The 15,018-nt window shown below is 54.5% G+C and overlaps 1 protein-coding gene across 1 annotated transcript; it reads left to right on the top strand.

The window, feature by feature from the left end:
* Positions 1-10,988: 10,988 nt before the first annotated feature.
* IRX3 (iroquois homeobox 3) lies at positions 10,989-13,824 on the top strand. Its single transcript, XM_049786076.1, has 4 exons — positions 10,989-11,300; positions 11,498-12,632; positions 12,827-12,893; positions 13,385-13,824. Exons 1-4 carry the CDS (start codon positions 11,031-11,033, stop codon positions 13,437-13,439), a joined length of 1,527 nt encoding a protein of 508 aa, XP_049642033.1. The 5' UTR covers positions 10,989-11,030; the 3' UTR covers positions 13,440-13,824.
* The last annotated feature ends 1,194 nt before the right edge of the window (positions 13,825-15,018 follow it).

Raw genomic sequence — 15,018 nt, 5'->3', positions numbered from 1 at the left:
TGCCCTTGGGAAGATGAGATCCTTTCATCCATCTGCTTTGTCCCCTGTAACCAGGGTTGACCCCAGAAATGTTCATTCTCCACACTGCCATTGCTCATGAGTGAGCACCTATGAGTACCCCTGGCATATCCATCAGACAAGCAAGAGGAATGCACTGGTGTGTAAGCATGGGTATGCTCCATCTGATTGAAACTAGAATAAGCTATAATAGTGAGGTTCACAAAAGGTGGCTCCCAGAGTTGCCTTCCTTGAAGGAGGTGTCTGAATCATCACCCCCATAGACCTGAAGTTTGGCCACACATGGTTGTTCTACAAGAAAATAGAAGCAGAGCTAACACATCACTTTAAAACAGAAGCTACCAGAGCCCAGATGTGCTGCAGTGCACTCTCTTGCTCTGCTATGGTCTTTAGCAATGCTCCCAGTGGAATCTATTCAGCCGTGAATGAAAGCATATATGGGGCAGGAGGTCAGGACCTGGAGTGAGGGTGGCATGCAATTAATGTGGGACCCAGGTCATGCCACATGGGTGAACAGCAGCTCTTAAGAGTTGCAAAAATGTTAAAGCAACGATGAAGCTCCAGAAAATGAAAGGGAAAGAGCCTTTATTCCTATCCAATCAAGGCATTTATCTGTGGGAGAAAACATCACACTCTAAGGTAGGAGCATCAGGTTTCCACACCTATCCAAGGCTCTACATTCAAAGATCCAATGAAAAACAATGCATAGAAATTGAAGTAGAAACAAACAAATCCCATAATCCCACAAATATCTTTGGACATTGGCTCCACAGATAACATTTGATACCATTTGGTGGTCTCCATTCGTAAAGACAAAAATTCTGACTTTATACATTAATTTTCATGGACTTTGGAGGACCATGGAGGTGTCTATCTTTTTTATTTCTCTCTTATAAATTTAAAATGTTTTATTACATAATTTTATAAATAAATTCTTTAATTGAATCACTGTGAGGTACAGTTATGAAAGTGTTCCTGATTGAATTTCAATCATATAACTTATAATATCCTGCACCAGTGCAGATTTCCCTCTATCAATGTCCCCAGTTTCCCTCCTGTCCTTCCCCTGCACTGCCTGCCTCTATGGCAAATATATATATATTGGTTTTTAGGTCACATCCGGCAGTGCTCAGGTGTTACTCCTGGTTCCATGCTCAGAAATTGCTCCTGGCAGGCTCAGGGGACCATATGGGATGTCGGGATTAGAACCAATGACCTTCTGCATGAAAGGCAAACGCCTTACCTCCATGCTATCTCTCCAGCCCCTATGACAAATGTTTTTCTCCTCTCTCTCTCTTTCTCTTTCTCTCTCTTCCCTTTTTCCCTTACACACAATGGTGTGCAATATTATTACTGAAAGGTATCATGCCTATCACCTTTCAGCACCTAGTTCTAGTCCAGAGTAATTATTTTCAACCATCATTGCCATAGTGCCAGGGGGTCCAGTCCATGGTTGGAAGCTTGCCACAAATAGCAGGGTAGTTCAGTTAGAGAGGTCTCAGCTCCCTAGCCTAGTGCCATGGTAGGGGGACTAGCCCTCAGCAGGCAGCTGCTTCTCAGGTAGGTCTTACTCCAAAGACCTTCAGGCTGAGAAGCTTCAGGAGAGGTTAAGGTGAGCCCCCGCCCTCCTGCTGAAAGCAAGAGCGGAATATGTGCCCTTGTTCTTTATCACAGGGTGAAGGAGCATAGGAAGGAAGCTGCTTTCATGAACCCCCTTTCACTGAGCAGAAGAAGGAAGAAAGACTCACAGATTCACCCTTAAGTCCAACAGAGTTTCAGAACTCACCTCCCCAGGTTAACAACATCCCCAAATAGCAACCTGCATGCTGAGTTCAGATCTGTAGACCACAAGATGCTCTCTGCCTGTCCTAGGGCTTTGGCATAACGGGGCCTAGTCCATCTAGATGGAACAACTATGAAAGAGGCAGAATGTGTGCTGCACCAAACCTCTAACATATAAGTCTAGTACCCACGTTTAGAATGTAAAAACAAACAGTTGAGATTTGTTTCAGTACTCTTTATTCAACTCAGCAATAGTCAAGACTATCATTTCCACAGGAAATCAATAGAAGAACTAGATATTGATATTCTGTTCTTGTACCACATCTTCTCTCCCTACTACTCTCTCAATGTCATTGTCTCGCATTTTGGATCTAGGCCCCATATACTGCCAATGAACTTGCACTATTTGTGGCTCTGGTGCAACAGCTTTCCAATATTCTTATCCCAATTTCTCAGGACCTCCTCCAATTCAGCTTAACCATCACCTCTTCACACAACAGTGTTCAAGCTCCCACAACCTAGGCAGCTTAAAACATCAGCGATATATTTTCCTATATTTCAAAAGACCAGAGATCTAAACTTCTGTAGGGACAAGGCTTGCCCCCTCTAAAGGCTTCATGGAGAGTCCTAATTTCCCATCAGTGCCTCTGGTGACAGACGGCCATCTTTGTCTTCCATGTCTTCCATCCTGGTACAACAGCAGTTCCTGTTGCCTTCTTCAGTGTTCTTCCTAGGGAAGAAAGTGGGTAGGGCCTTTACCTTGCATGCAATGAACCCAGATTTCATTGCCAGGACTCCATAAGGTCAGTTTTCTGAGGCAGCCAGGGGGATTCCTGAACTCAGAACCCTGAGCACCACTACTCCCCAGAGTAAACAATTCAATGATAATTTCTGTGTCTATCATGGTGTCTTCTCTTATGAAGACATGATTCATGCTGGATGTCACCCCCACACATGACTCTAGCAGAACATCAGAAAATATCACTAATGACACTAGCTGATGCAACCCAGGAAGAAGACTCCTGAAGAAGGATAGGCCATGTGTGGCCTACTCACCCTTGTTCTAGTCATTTCATGGACTTGACACTAATTCATCTTGCTGCAGTGTTACATTTTATAGCTAGTGACTGATCTTACCTGTAAGCTCTCTGAGGACGGGGCCCTGATCTGTCTAGCTCCTTGTTGTATGTCAGCACTCAGCATAGTCCTAAATATGCAGGAATCAGTAAATATTACAAAGAGAACAGGGAAGAGGAGGAGAGAAGGGAAGGATGAAAGAGAGTAACCATCTTTTCAGTTGTACCTTTTTGTTTAGCTGGTGTGTGGGAATCAAGAAAGGGCCAGTGCTAAGGAGACAAAATCAAGAGCATGGGGGAAATTTAGGGACCAGTTTTTCTATTCTTTTCCCCAGAAGCTTGAAAATATGCCCAGCTAGAGCCTTGGGACTACCTCCCAGTGCTATTCATTCCCATGGCTCCCAGAAACTCAGCCCACCATGGAAAAGCAGTTACCCAGGAGACTGGTAGGAAGAGAAGTAGCAGTGTTGGGCCATTCCAATCCAGCTCTGTGCCTGCACTCACACTGAAGGAGCAGGGATTATTCTTGTTGAAAAGGCCCGCCCATTCTTGCATTCTTCAAGCTGTGCTAGCAAGCTCAGAGGTCTGCAGGTGATTGAGAAGAGGGGACTGGAGTAAGCAGACATGTCCAGGTAAGGCAGCAGTAGGCATAAGCTCTATGTGGCTGATCTCAGAAACTCATACATGTCTTATGCATTTTTTTAAATTTGTTTTTGTTTTGGGGTCACATCCTATGGCACTCAGGGGTCACTCCTGGCTCTGCACTCAGAAATTGCTCCTGGCAGTTTCAAGGTCCATATGGGTTGCCGGGATTCAAACCACTGTTCGTCCTAGGTTGGCTGCATGAAAGGCAAATGCCCTACCTCTGTGCTACCTCTCTGGCCCCTGTCTTATGCTTTTCAAACAAATTTTGAGAACTAGATTATTAAGTAAAGGTTTCAAATTAGCAAGAACTGGCAAGCAAGTTTATGAAAATGACAACCTCCTTAAAAAAAAAAAAAACAACCAAATAAACAAAGAAAAAACTTGTAAAAGCCCAAATCTAAAAACAAAATCCCAAACCACCAAGAGCCAGAGGTAACCCTTGATTGACAAACTCTGTTGCAATACAGTTCCTCAGTTTGTCCTTGAGACTATAAAATCTGACCATTTCAGAAAGCATTTAGGGACCAGAGTAGCCCTGGTCTATAAACCAAGAAGACAGGAGCAGGTCCTAATTGCAGAAGTTGGCAAGTCTCTTTCTCCCTCCTTCAGCATGGCCTCACACAGGTTCAATGAATTTTGGAGTTCAGTATTTCTTCCAAAATATTTGCATGAAGAAAGTGAATTCTAGAAAGAAATTTAGGCAGCCTTCTTGCACCCCCCACTCCCAGAGTTCCCTTCTCAGTATCCCAGCACCATTCCCAAATGGGGTCCACTTCCTTCTGGGGGGGGGGGGGTGGAGGGGAAGCGTCACAGTCAAGTCTTCACTTGGCTAAGCTCTCCCTGCCTCAATTTTCTCTGGTTGAAGCTAAGGTGATAGCCTAACTTGTGTAAATTAGAGAAAGGTCCTTGTGGCATCTGGAATCAAGGCATGTGGCCTGCTGAACACAGGGGACTGACTGGCTATCAGATTCTCTCAGCACATTAGCAGGAAGCCCTTGATCAGTGAGCAACCTGCACAACCACACATGACCAACTTGGATAAATGTTTCTCTTATATGTCTAATATAAGAATGAAATGCGATAGTGGTTTTAGTGGTAACATGGTTTTGCTAAGTAATGACTCATGATGTTTTCAGCTTAATTTTTTTAAACATACTTCAGAAAAAATGACACTGGTTATTCATAAGCCAGTGCTTACACCCTTTTAGTGTTCTCAGCAAGATTTGGGGTAGTGAAAAATAAAAGAATTAAATTATAGTCAATAGTGAGAAACACTTCCCACTCCTGTGACAGGACAAATGCACATGAACCTTTGGAAGTCATTCAACAATATACTGAGTAATACAGCTCATAAGCATTCATGGAACTTGGTTTGAGTTGTTTATCTTTTACAATTTCCTGTTATGGTGAGTAATCGCTTTTTTTTTTTTTTTGTAACTGACAAGAGTAGTATCAAGCTTTCTTTCCAGAAACATGTATGCAAGTTTTTTTTGGGGGGGGAGGTATTTGTTGCTGTTGTTGTTATTTCATTGTTATTTCAATGAGTGCAAAGTTGTTGAGTAGGGGATAGAAAGCAGAAAGTCAGGGATACTGGACAGGCCCAATTCCAGGTAAGGCTTGCTTCTAGAACAGCTTGATGCTTGCCTAGCAGAGCATAAAGAGAGAATTGGGGGTGGGGGTAGACCAAACATCTCAGGTTCCTGAGATGCCTTCTCAGAACTCCAGTCCTTCTGATAGTCCAGCAAGGACACAGATGTCCTTTGAGCTGTCTGAGTGGTGTTTCCTGACTCTGGGTCAGAGTTCCCTGAGTTTGGCCTGAAAGCTGTTCCCTGAGCTCTAAGGACTCTAATCAGGCAGAGCCCATTGGCAGGGCAATGTGAAAGCCACAGCCCAGGGGTCTGCTCAAAAACTTCCCTGTGATGCCAATACTCCTCCAAGATTGAGGTGGAAACTCCTCTCTCTCTTTTTTCTTTTTACTTACTTCTCTTCTTTTTTCTTTTTCTTTCCTCTCTCCTCTCTTTTTCCTCTCTCTTCTCTCTCTCTCTCTCTTTATCCCCCAACCCCCAGGGAACCAGGGAATCTCAAACAATTTATTGTCATTATCCAATATCATCAGGCAATCATTTTCTGGTGGGCCTTCATTGCAGGCTTGGAAATATCAGGGAGTGAGGGCACAGAGGCCCACTAGTTAGGACACTAAGGAAATATCTCAGTAGAAGGGGGGGGGGTGTTCCCTTAATGAGCTTTTAATGAGGGCGCACTGGCCTCCTTAGTGAGGCCCTAAACAGGCAGTGGTAGCATCTTGGCCTGGCCTGGTGCTAGGTAAGGTCACTCGCTCCCAGGATCCTTGAAGGCAGAGGGGCCAGCTGCAGCAACCAGGCTGGGTGCCCACTGCCGGTTCTCTAGGGCTTTTGCCCCCCTTTGCCTACTTTGAACTGCACTGCGGCAGGAAAAGGAGTATTTCCATGCAACAATGCAAACGCGCTCATTACCATCTCCTCAATATGCAGGAAGAAAAGGCACTCGCTGGCCGAGCCCCATCACAGGGCTCTGGCCTGGCGACCAATAAGGCGACTGGTTCATCTCCCCAGAAGGAGGAGGGGGGGGGCGCGGGGTCCTGGGGAGGAAGAGGAGAAGCCAGAAAGCACTCAGAGACCCTGAAAGGCGCAACCAGGAATCCAGAAGGAAACGGGGAAAAGAAAGAATGAGAAAGGAAAACGGGGAGAGAGACTCAGACTGAATGCGGGGAACAAGGGCGTGGGGGGAGAGACTTGGTGCTAGGAAGGAGGAAGAAGCCAAATTGAGAAAAGTTAAATAAAATAAAAAAGCAAGTGGCCCAGATTGGGGAAAGAGGGGGAGGGGTGGTGGTAATAAATTAAACCAGCGAATGCGGGAGATAGTGGAGGGAAAAGTAAGGGAATTAAAGACCTAGAAATCGAATATATGGATGTCCGAGGAGCAGACGGACTGAGAGAGAAAAACAAAGGCTGGAGAGCGAGTGAAACAGCCCGGGGTGGGAAGCGGGTCCGGTGGGGAGGTAAAGGGGCCAGGGCGCGTTGCCCGCCCAGGACGGGTCTTCGTTCCAAGCCGTCCTGGTTGCAGCGCGACGAGGGCTGCTGGGACGCGGGGGAAGGCGTGGGGATCCATCGGGGACGCCAAGGCCCGCGCACTTACGCCTGCCTGCACCCTCCTGGTGCGACTGCTTGGCGCGCCCGAGTGTGGGGCCTGGTGTGCGGCCACCCCGCACATCTATCTCGGCCCACTACTGTCTCGCCAAGAGTAAAGTTGGCAAAGTTTCCCCCAAAGTTTCCCAACGCTCTTCAAAACTCAGGGAGCGGGTCCGAGGCCTTGCGGCATGTGGGGAGCAGTCGCAGGTTGCGGGGCGACTCTGGAGGCCAAGCGATCCCGAGCCTCTTGGGATTGTCGGGGTCCGGGTTCCCAGCCAGATTGAAATCCCTCCCGCGGAGGACGCCAGGCCACGCACTCCGAGATCTCAAAGGCTGCTAATAGCGGGGAGAGAGAGAGAGAGAGAACGCGGAAGAGAGAGAGGGAGAAGAGGAAAAAAATATTCTCAGCTCAATTTAAGTCTCATGGAAAGGGCTTACAACTGTAATTAAATCATTAAATTCTTGTCTACGCTTCACAGAGCGGAGAGAAATTAACTTCCCACCAACCTCATTTTCTATTTGAACATGAAATAATGATTTTCTGCCCGTCTAATTACAAAGCCAACATCTGATCAAGCCAGCATCCAGAGGGGATTATCGCATGCACGAGTATTAGACCTCATTACCAGCTTGAGTGCAAAATTATTACATCTTGTAATTGGATGGTGAGATTTATATACAGATCGGCCCGGTTTCTGTAAGATTGTAATTACAAGCTTCGTTGGTTAGCTACTTATCAGAACTTTGCAGGAAAACAAAACAAATGACTGAGGAAAACGAGCATTTCATTAACCTGTAACCCGAGCGCGGGGGGAGGGAGCGGTGGGAGCGCGCGCCGCGGCGTCGTCTGCAGGAAGCTGTGGGATCGCGGGTCCACAACTGCAGCCGAGAGATTCCCGGCCTGAGAGGGGAGGACAGAAGACGGGCCTCGGCAAGGGAGAACCGAGGACTGAAGCGGTGCCCCCCCGACGGGGACGCGCACGCACCGGGGGTCTGGGCACGGAAAGGGAAGGAAGGGAGCCCCGAGGCTGGATCTTGGCGAGGCGCGCGGCGCCACTAACCCCTCGCGGGCCGCGCGGGCCCTGGGCACACGTCGGGCCACGGCTCCCCAAGTGCGCGTCTGGTAAGCGCGGCTGTGCATGGCAAGCGTGTGCTCAGGACACCTCCGTGCACTCCTGGCACCCCGGGCCGCGTTCCGAGAGAGTCGACCGCGAACCTCCAAAGAGCTTTGCGCGCTGGGAACGTTGGAAGAAGGCGAAAGGATGGAGCAGTTTTTGCGCATGGCGCGCCCGTGTGCATGTTGCTTTTTCCAAATCAACTTAACATGCACCTGCTTTTCCTTCCAGGGCGAATGTGTTTCTTTGACCCAATCTCTCGGATTAAAAAATTCTGAAAAAAGGTTTTGCTGCGGGCCGGAGTCGGGCTTAGCTGGTCTGGTCGAACTGAGTCCACGTCGGGGCTCGCTTGTTTAGGAGTTTGGGGTCAACGTGGAGCGGGGATCACCAGGACCACGTTAGGGCTTTTTTTCAGTTGGGTAGCGGGGAGGACCATTTCTGCTCGGAATCTGGGTACCTGGAGGGAACTAATTAATTGGAGTTCTTGGGTCTGCCCCTGGGTCTAGTAGCTATTCACTTTCTGGGCCTTAGGCGCCCTTGGGCCGGCAGGACTAGTTGCCTAAGAGGTGCTTAACCCCTTCCCTAATCTTCTTTCCAGCCTCCCTAAGTCCAACAAGACTTAGTAGATGGCTGGCTAATATGGACAAAGCCGTTCTCCTTATATTCTCTTTTTCTATTGGGACCGCCGAATCAAAGAACCAAAGATCAGCGTCTCACCTGGACAGGGCACTGGAGGCGCAGCCTAAGTACCCCCATCTCGGACTTGCCCTTGGCACCATCCCAGTCTCATGCTAGCACTTGAGTACAAATGGTAGGACCCTGGGCCATCGAGGCTCGAGGGTTGACACCTAGGAAAACACCCCAAGAATGGATGTTTATCCTCAATTTTGTAGCCTCAGACTTCTTACGGGAAGGTGAGAGTATGCCTCTTGTGGAGTTTCATTGGAAACGAAATCAGGCGCCGGGGACACATTTCAAAGCCCAAGATAAATCCTGCAATTCTCCTCCTCCCTGGGGGCTATTGCTAAGGCCCGCGCGGGCCCCCAGGTGGAGAGGAGATACCGAATGCAGCCTGACACCACTAAGAAGGTTAGACATCAGTTTCCCCAATCGGACCCCCAAATTGGGTGGCACCTCCTTCTCCCCAAAAAATAGTCTTTCCCCCAAAGTAGCTTCGAAGTGTTCACTACCCCCTCTGGGAATTGCTGAGGGGTGGGAAGGAATGGGGAAGGGCGGCAGGGGGGTGCGTGTCAAAACGGGAGTGCCAGAGTTCCTTCTTTCCTGGACTGGGCTCTCCAGAGGTGCAGGGATCAGACTCGGTCACCCGGATCCCTTCAGACTGCCCCACACCAGTGGAACGGGGAGTCGATTCCTCCATCCATCAGCGCGCTGCAGTCCGTTTCCGCCCGCGAGCGAGCCGGGGCTGCCAACTTCACGGCAAGTCGCCGCCCCCATGTTGTCCCCGAACGCGCCCACTGCAGGCCCGGCCTGTGCGGCCGATCACCGGCGCGGCCTAAAGCGTTTAGCCCCAAGCCGCTGCCATTCCGGGAATTTCCACCGCTCGCCTGACGGGGACGTGCGGCACGTCTACTCGGTCCAGGCGGGCTCGGGGGTGGGGGCTGGAATGGCAGGTTGGATTCGGGAAAGAACCCCTCACCCTCGGGCTCAGGGTCTTGAGAGCCATCCACACCAGAGACCTAGAAGGGTCTGCAAACAGGTTTGGCGCAGAGACGCGGCTGCCGGGCAGGGGGTAGTGGAACGAAGGCTCTGCACACCTTACCCCACCCACCCACCCAAGAGCCAATTTAGAAACTTCTCGAAAACCTCTCCGAAAGTTCCTGCAGCCTCCGCAACCCGGCTCTCCACTCCACCCTTGCACTCTCACTTCTTAGAGCCCACTCGGAGAGAACCCCCTTAGCCCCCCGGGCCGAGCCCGCCATTTCCCATAAGGGATCCTCTCCTGGACCCCGGCGCCGCCGACAGTTGTGACTCGGGTCTCCCGAGAAAGGGGTGGGCCGGGAAACGGAGGTGCCGGCTGAAAAGTGGGGGGGCTGGAGGGGCTGGGTCGGCCGAAACCCACGCGCCAGGCCCGGACCCGAGCCCAAGGTCTGATCGCTGCTACGGCAGGGGGGCGTGGGTGCCGGGGTGCAGAGGTACCGCGGGGGCAGGGCGGCAGGGAGGAGCGAGCCGACCCCGTGGTCACCCGCGTCCCGGGGCTCCCGCTCCCCCTCTTGGAGTGGGGCGGGCCGGGCCCCCGCGCACCGGCTCCCGCCCCCGCTCCGCCCCGTCCGGCGCGCGCTCTCCGCGGGGGTGGGCAGGCCTCGCCGGCAAGGCGCCCCGGCGATTGGCGACTTGGGGCTGGAGACGCGCAGAAAAGTCAAATAAGAGGGCGCTACGTCAGACCCGAGATTTGGGGAAGGGCCGAGGGAGGGGGAGAGGGCGGGGACGGACACACAGACGGAGACACCCAGACGGACACACACGCACACCCCCACCCAGCAGCACCCTAAGAGTCCACAACTTTGGACCGCCTGAACCCAGGGGCGCGCCAGGGGGCCGGGAGTGGAGTGAAGTGGAGGTGTGGTGTGGGGTGGGGTGAAGGGGTCCGGTAGGGAGAGCGCAAGGGTGAGAAGAGCTAGAAAGCGAGAGCCCAGAAAAGGAGAAAGGGAAGAAAGGGTTGCGGGGAGAGAGAAAGAGAGAGAGCGAGGCGCGAGAGAGGAGTTTTTTTGGCTAAGCGTCCCGGTGAGTGAAGGCGCCCCCAGGAGCGGAAGCGATCCTGGGGGGACGGGGAGCGCGGCGAGGGGAGGAGAGAGGAAGGGCGCGGAGGGGGAGCGCCTAGGAGAGGAGAGGAGAGCAGAGGAGAGGAGAGGAGGGCGAAGGAAGCCAGGCGCGACAGTGCTGGAGAGAAGAGGAGGGCAGCGCGGAGCCAGGCTCCGGCGGCCGAGAGGAGGGAGCGCGGCGCCGAGAGGAGGGGCTTGCGGGCCCGTGGCGATGTCAATCAGAGCCCGGAGCCCCAGGAATCGCCGCCAATCTGTTCGAACCTGACCTGGCTGCTCGCCGCCGCCGCCGCCGCCGAGCAGATCAATAGGCGATCGCGGAGCGCAGCGCAGCGCGGCCCCAAGCCCAGCCCGGCCCAGCCCCCGATGCGCGCCGGAGCCCGCGGGCGGCGCTGAGCTGGGCGGCCCCGGGGGCCGGGCCCCCTCTCCGTCCGTGCCCCGCGGGCCACCATGTCCTTCCCTCAGCTCGGATACCAGTATATTCGCCCGCTCTACCCACCCGAGCGCCCGGGGGCGGCTGGCGGCGGCGGCGGCAGTGCAGGGTCCCGCGGAGGCCCGGGGGCCGGAGCCTCGGAGCTGGCCGCCTCGGGTTCCCTGTCCAATGTGCTCTCGTCCGTGTACGGGGCGCCCTACGCCGCGGCCGCTGCGGCCGCCGCCGCCGCCCAGGGTTACGGAGCCTTTCTGCCCTACGCCGCGGAGCTCCCCATCTTCCCGCAGCTGGTAAGCACTCGGGGGACTCGGTGCGATGGGGGGCTAGGGTTGTGGACCTTCGGGCGCCCAGCGAAGTGGGTGCGCGGGAGTGGAAGGAGCCTAGGCCGGGGCCGGGCGGGAGGTGCAGGCGGCAACGGCAGCCAGAACTCATACGCGCTCCCTCCCTCCCTCCACGCGTGCCCCTTCCTTCTTCTGTGTGCGTACAGGGCGCGCAGTATGAGCTAAAGGACAGTCCCGGGGTGCAGCACCCAGCCGCGGCCGCCGCGTTTCCGCACCCGCATCCCGCCTTCTACCCCTATGGCCAGTACCAATTCGGGGACCCGTCGCGTCCCAAGAACGCCACGCGCGAGAGCACCAGCACGCTCAAGGCCTGGCTCAACGAACACCGCAAGAACCCCTACCCCACCAAGGGCGAGAAGATCATGCTGGCCATCATCACCAAGATGACCCTCACCCAGGTGTCCACCTGGTTCGCCAACGCGCGCCGGCGCCTCAAGAAGGAGAACAAGATGACGTGGGCGCCCCGCAGCCGCACGGACGAGGAGGGCAACGCGTACGGGAGCGAGCGCGAGGAAGAGGACGAGGAAGAGGACGAGGAAGATGGCAAGCGCGAACTGGAGCTGGAAGAGGAGGAGCTCGGCGGCGAGGAGGACGACACCGGGGGTGAAGGCTTGGCCGACGAGGACGAGGACGAGGAGATCGATCTGGAGAACTTAGACGGCGCGGCCGCCGGACCCGAGCTGGCCCTGTCCGGGGCGGCGCATCGGAATGGGGGCGAGCTGGGCCTGGGGCCCATTTCCGACTCCAAGAACAGCGACTCGGACGATAGCTCGGAGGGCCTGGAGGAGCGCCCGCTGCCCATCCTGAGCCTGGCACCCAGGCCCCCCGCGGTGGCCACAGCCCCTCCGTCTCCGCCCTCGCCCCCCGTGGGCCTGGACCCTTGCGCGCCCGCCCCGGCGCCCGCCTCGGCCGCCCTGCAGAAGCCCAAGATCTGGTCGCTGGCCGAGACGGCTACCAGCCCGGACAACCCGCGCCGCTCGCCTCCGGGCACGGGGGGCTCTCCCACCGGCGCCTCCGTCGCGCCCTCCAGCCTGCAGCTCTCGCCGGCCGCTGCCGCCGCCGCGGCGCACAGACTGGTCTCGGCGCCGCTGGGCAAGTTCCCGGCTTGGACCAACCGGCCGTTCCCGGGTCCACCACCCGGCCCCCGCCCGCACCCGCTTTCCCTGCTCGGCTCGGCCCCGCCACACCTGCTGGGACTTCCCGGAGCCGCAGGCCACCCGGCCGCCGCCGCTGCAGCCGCGGCCACCTTTGCCAGGCCTGCGGAGCCCGAGGGCGGAACAGGTGACAGCAAAGCGGAGAATGCGGAAGGAGAGAGGGGTGGGCCCCGGGGGTCGCGCCCAAGCAGGCCAGGCCGGTGGGGCAGGGTAGGGGGGAATGGATTTAGTCCTAGACGCCTGCAGCTGGGGGCGCGGGCCACTGGTGCAGCTCGCTCTAAAGGCCCTTCTTTTCTTTCCTCCCCTTCCCCCTTGCCTTAGATCGCTGTAGTGCCTTGGAAGTGGAGAAAAAGTTACTCAAGACAGCTTTCCAACCTGTGCCGCGGCGGTAAGAGACTTGGGGGTGGTGCGGCGGCGGGGAGGTCAGACCGGCGGGGACAGGGAGAGAGGACACGGGGAGTCAGCTTTGGCCTTTGCCCCAGCTGAAGGTTGAGATGCGCTTTGAATCGGGACGGAATTCGCTTGGCGTCTCTGCGAACCTGGCTAGGTTCGGCGGTCTGTGCTCAGGCACCTGGACCACCCAAAGTACCAGCTTAGGGACACCTGAACCCTGTTAGTCTATGGGCCCCTACATTGGGAAGGCTCTGGAGCCCACTACCCTTTCTCTGGAGCTTCGGGCCTGCCGCCTCGACTCCTGACCGTCCAGTTGTTTTGATTAAACCCAAAGACCCGCATTTTCGGCTGGAAATCATTTTCTGGGAGAGCCGTCCAGGCCAGAGCCTCTGCCCCAGGGAGGAGGGTGTAGTAGCCCAGGGCCGGCTCGGTGCTGTCACCCCCTTTGCTGTCACCCCCTTTGCTACCTGCACTTCTCTTTTGTAGGCCCCAGAACCACCTGGATGCCGCTTTGGTCTTGTCTGCTCTCTCCTCGTCCTAGTTCTTTTTAATTTTTTAAAAATCGTTGTAATAATTGTAAAAAAGAAAAAAAAAAACGGAGATGAAGAAGTGCTCTGTATAGTTAAGACTTGTAAGCATGTCTGTGTATGAATACCTATCAAAGAAAACCAAACAAAAATAGTAAAAGAAAAAAAAAAGAAATAAAACGAGTTCCTCCTCAGCCCTCCCCAGTGACTTCTGTCCCCCCACATTAGCTGAGTTTGTGAGTTTGATTTTGGGGTGGGGATGAAGTTTCAGTGAGAATAAGAGTGTCTGACTTTTTCTTTTTGTATATACAGAAAAATGTACATATGTGTGAACCAAATTGTACAAGAAAGTTATCTATTTTTGGCTAAATAAATGAGCTGTTGCCACTTTGACTATAAGTGCATGTCTGCACCCTGGATGGATCTGTTTGGGTTTGGTTTTGTTTCCTCCTCTCCTCAACACCCCTTCCTGTGTTTGCAGAGCCCCGGGTTGAATTCAGGCACTGGAAAAGCAAATGTCCTACCAACGTGCCCAGGTGTCTCAAAGGTCACTGAATCAGAGGAGTCGGCTCTGGGTTGTGGCCTGAGAGCTGTGGCCTGGCTGGGGCAGAGGACAAGCAGGCCCTGTCGCAAACCTACCTGGCCTGAGAGGGGCTGATAGGAAGGAGTGAGACCCCCACACACACCTGAGCTGGGAATCTGGGCCCAGTCACTGATCCAAGGAACAAGTGCGGGTCTGGGGCTTCTTTGGGGCTCAGCAGAGTTGAAGAAGGGCCTAGTGCAGGGTTAGGCTGAGAGCCCTCGCGGCCCCTGCCAACACCATTGAGATTTGCTCCGTCTCAGTAAGGTGCACCACGGGCCCAGTCTCCGTACAGATGCTGGGGTGCTTGGGGGGGGGGGGTGTCAGCCAGTGGAGCCGGGAACTGAGGGTCGCCCTTTCATTCTTTGGGGAGTTGTACCCAGCCCCGAATATAGGGGCGCGGGGATCCGAGTAGAAGTGATGCCTGAGTGCCCTAGACGAGGCAATTTTCGGGGCTCCTGGCGCCAGGGCAGGCAGGCCGGGGCCGCGGCGGCACCGATCCAGCGGGGTTGCGGGCTCCCCACGGCGCCGAGGACGGGCGGGCGGGGTGCGAGCGGGAAATTTGGGGCTGGAGCTCCCTCTGCAGGACAAAAGGGCTGCTCGGCGCCCGCAGTCTCGCTCCGTGTTCGTTTGAGCTCAGACCTAGCTGTGCTCGCTCGTCGGTGGAAGGCCTGACGCCTGGAAACATGCACTGTTGGTGTGGGGGCGGACACACATTCTGAGGCCCCTTCCAAGAATTTGGGGAAGCTTAAACCCCATCACCTCCAGCACTAAAGTCAGGGAGAGATAGAGCCTTGTGCTGTGGAGAAGAGGCAGAAGGGTCTCAAAAGTCAGTCCCACATGCCTGCCCCCTGCTGAGGTGTGGCCAACAACATGCAGAGGACCCAACTATAGATACTTAAGAGATAGACACCAGAAGAAGATGTGAGAAATCGAGGGTTTCCTTAACCCCCAAAGCCAGAGCCATCTGCCCTCCCCATTCTTTGTAGGAGGGTTTCTTGGGTTCAGACAGT

The sequence above is a fragment of the Suncus etruscus genome, chromosome 14 (assembly GCF_024139225.1).
Source record: "Suncus etruscus isolate mSunEtr1 chromosome 14, mSunEtr1.pri.cur, whole genome shotgun sequence".
NCBI lineage: Eukaryota > Metazoa > Chordata > Mammalia > Eulipotyphla > Soricidae > Suncus > Suncus etruscus.
Note: the sequence above shows the minus strand (reverse complement) of the source record. Positions and strands in the feature narration are given on the sequence as shown.

Excerpts from the sequence above, each read along its gene's own strand:
- IRX3 (XM_049786076.1), top strand. The coding sequence starts at position 11,031 with ATGTCCTTCCCTCAGCTCGGATACCAGTATATTCGCCCGCTCTACCCA. Across the intron at positions 11,301-11,497 it reads TCCCCATCTTCCCGCAGCTG|GGCGCGCAGTATGAGCTAAA; the intron begins GTAAGCACTCGG and ends GTGTGCGTACAG. Across the intron at positions 12,633-12,826 it reads GGAGCCCGAGGGCGGAACAG|ATCGCTGTAGTGCCTTGGAA; the intron begins GTGACAGCAAAG and ends CCCTTGCCTTAG.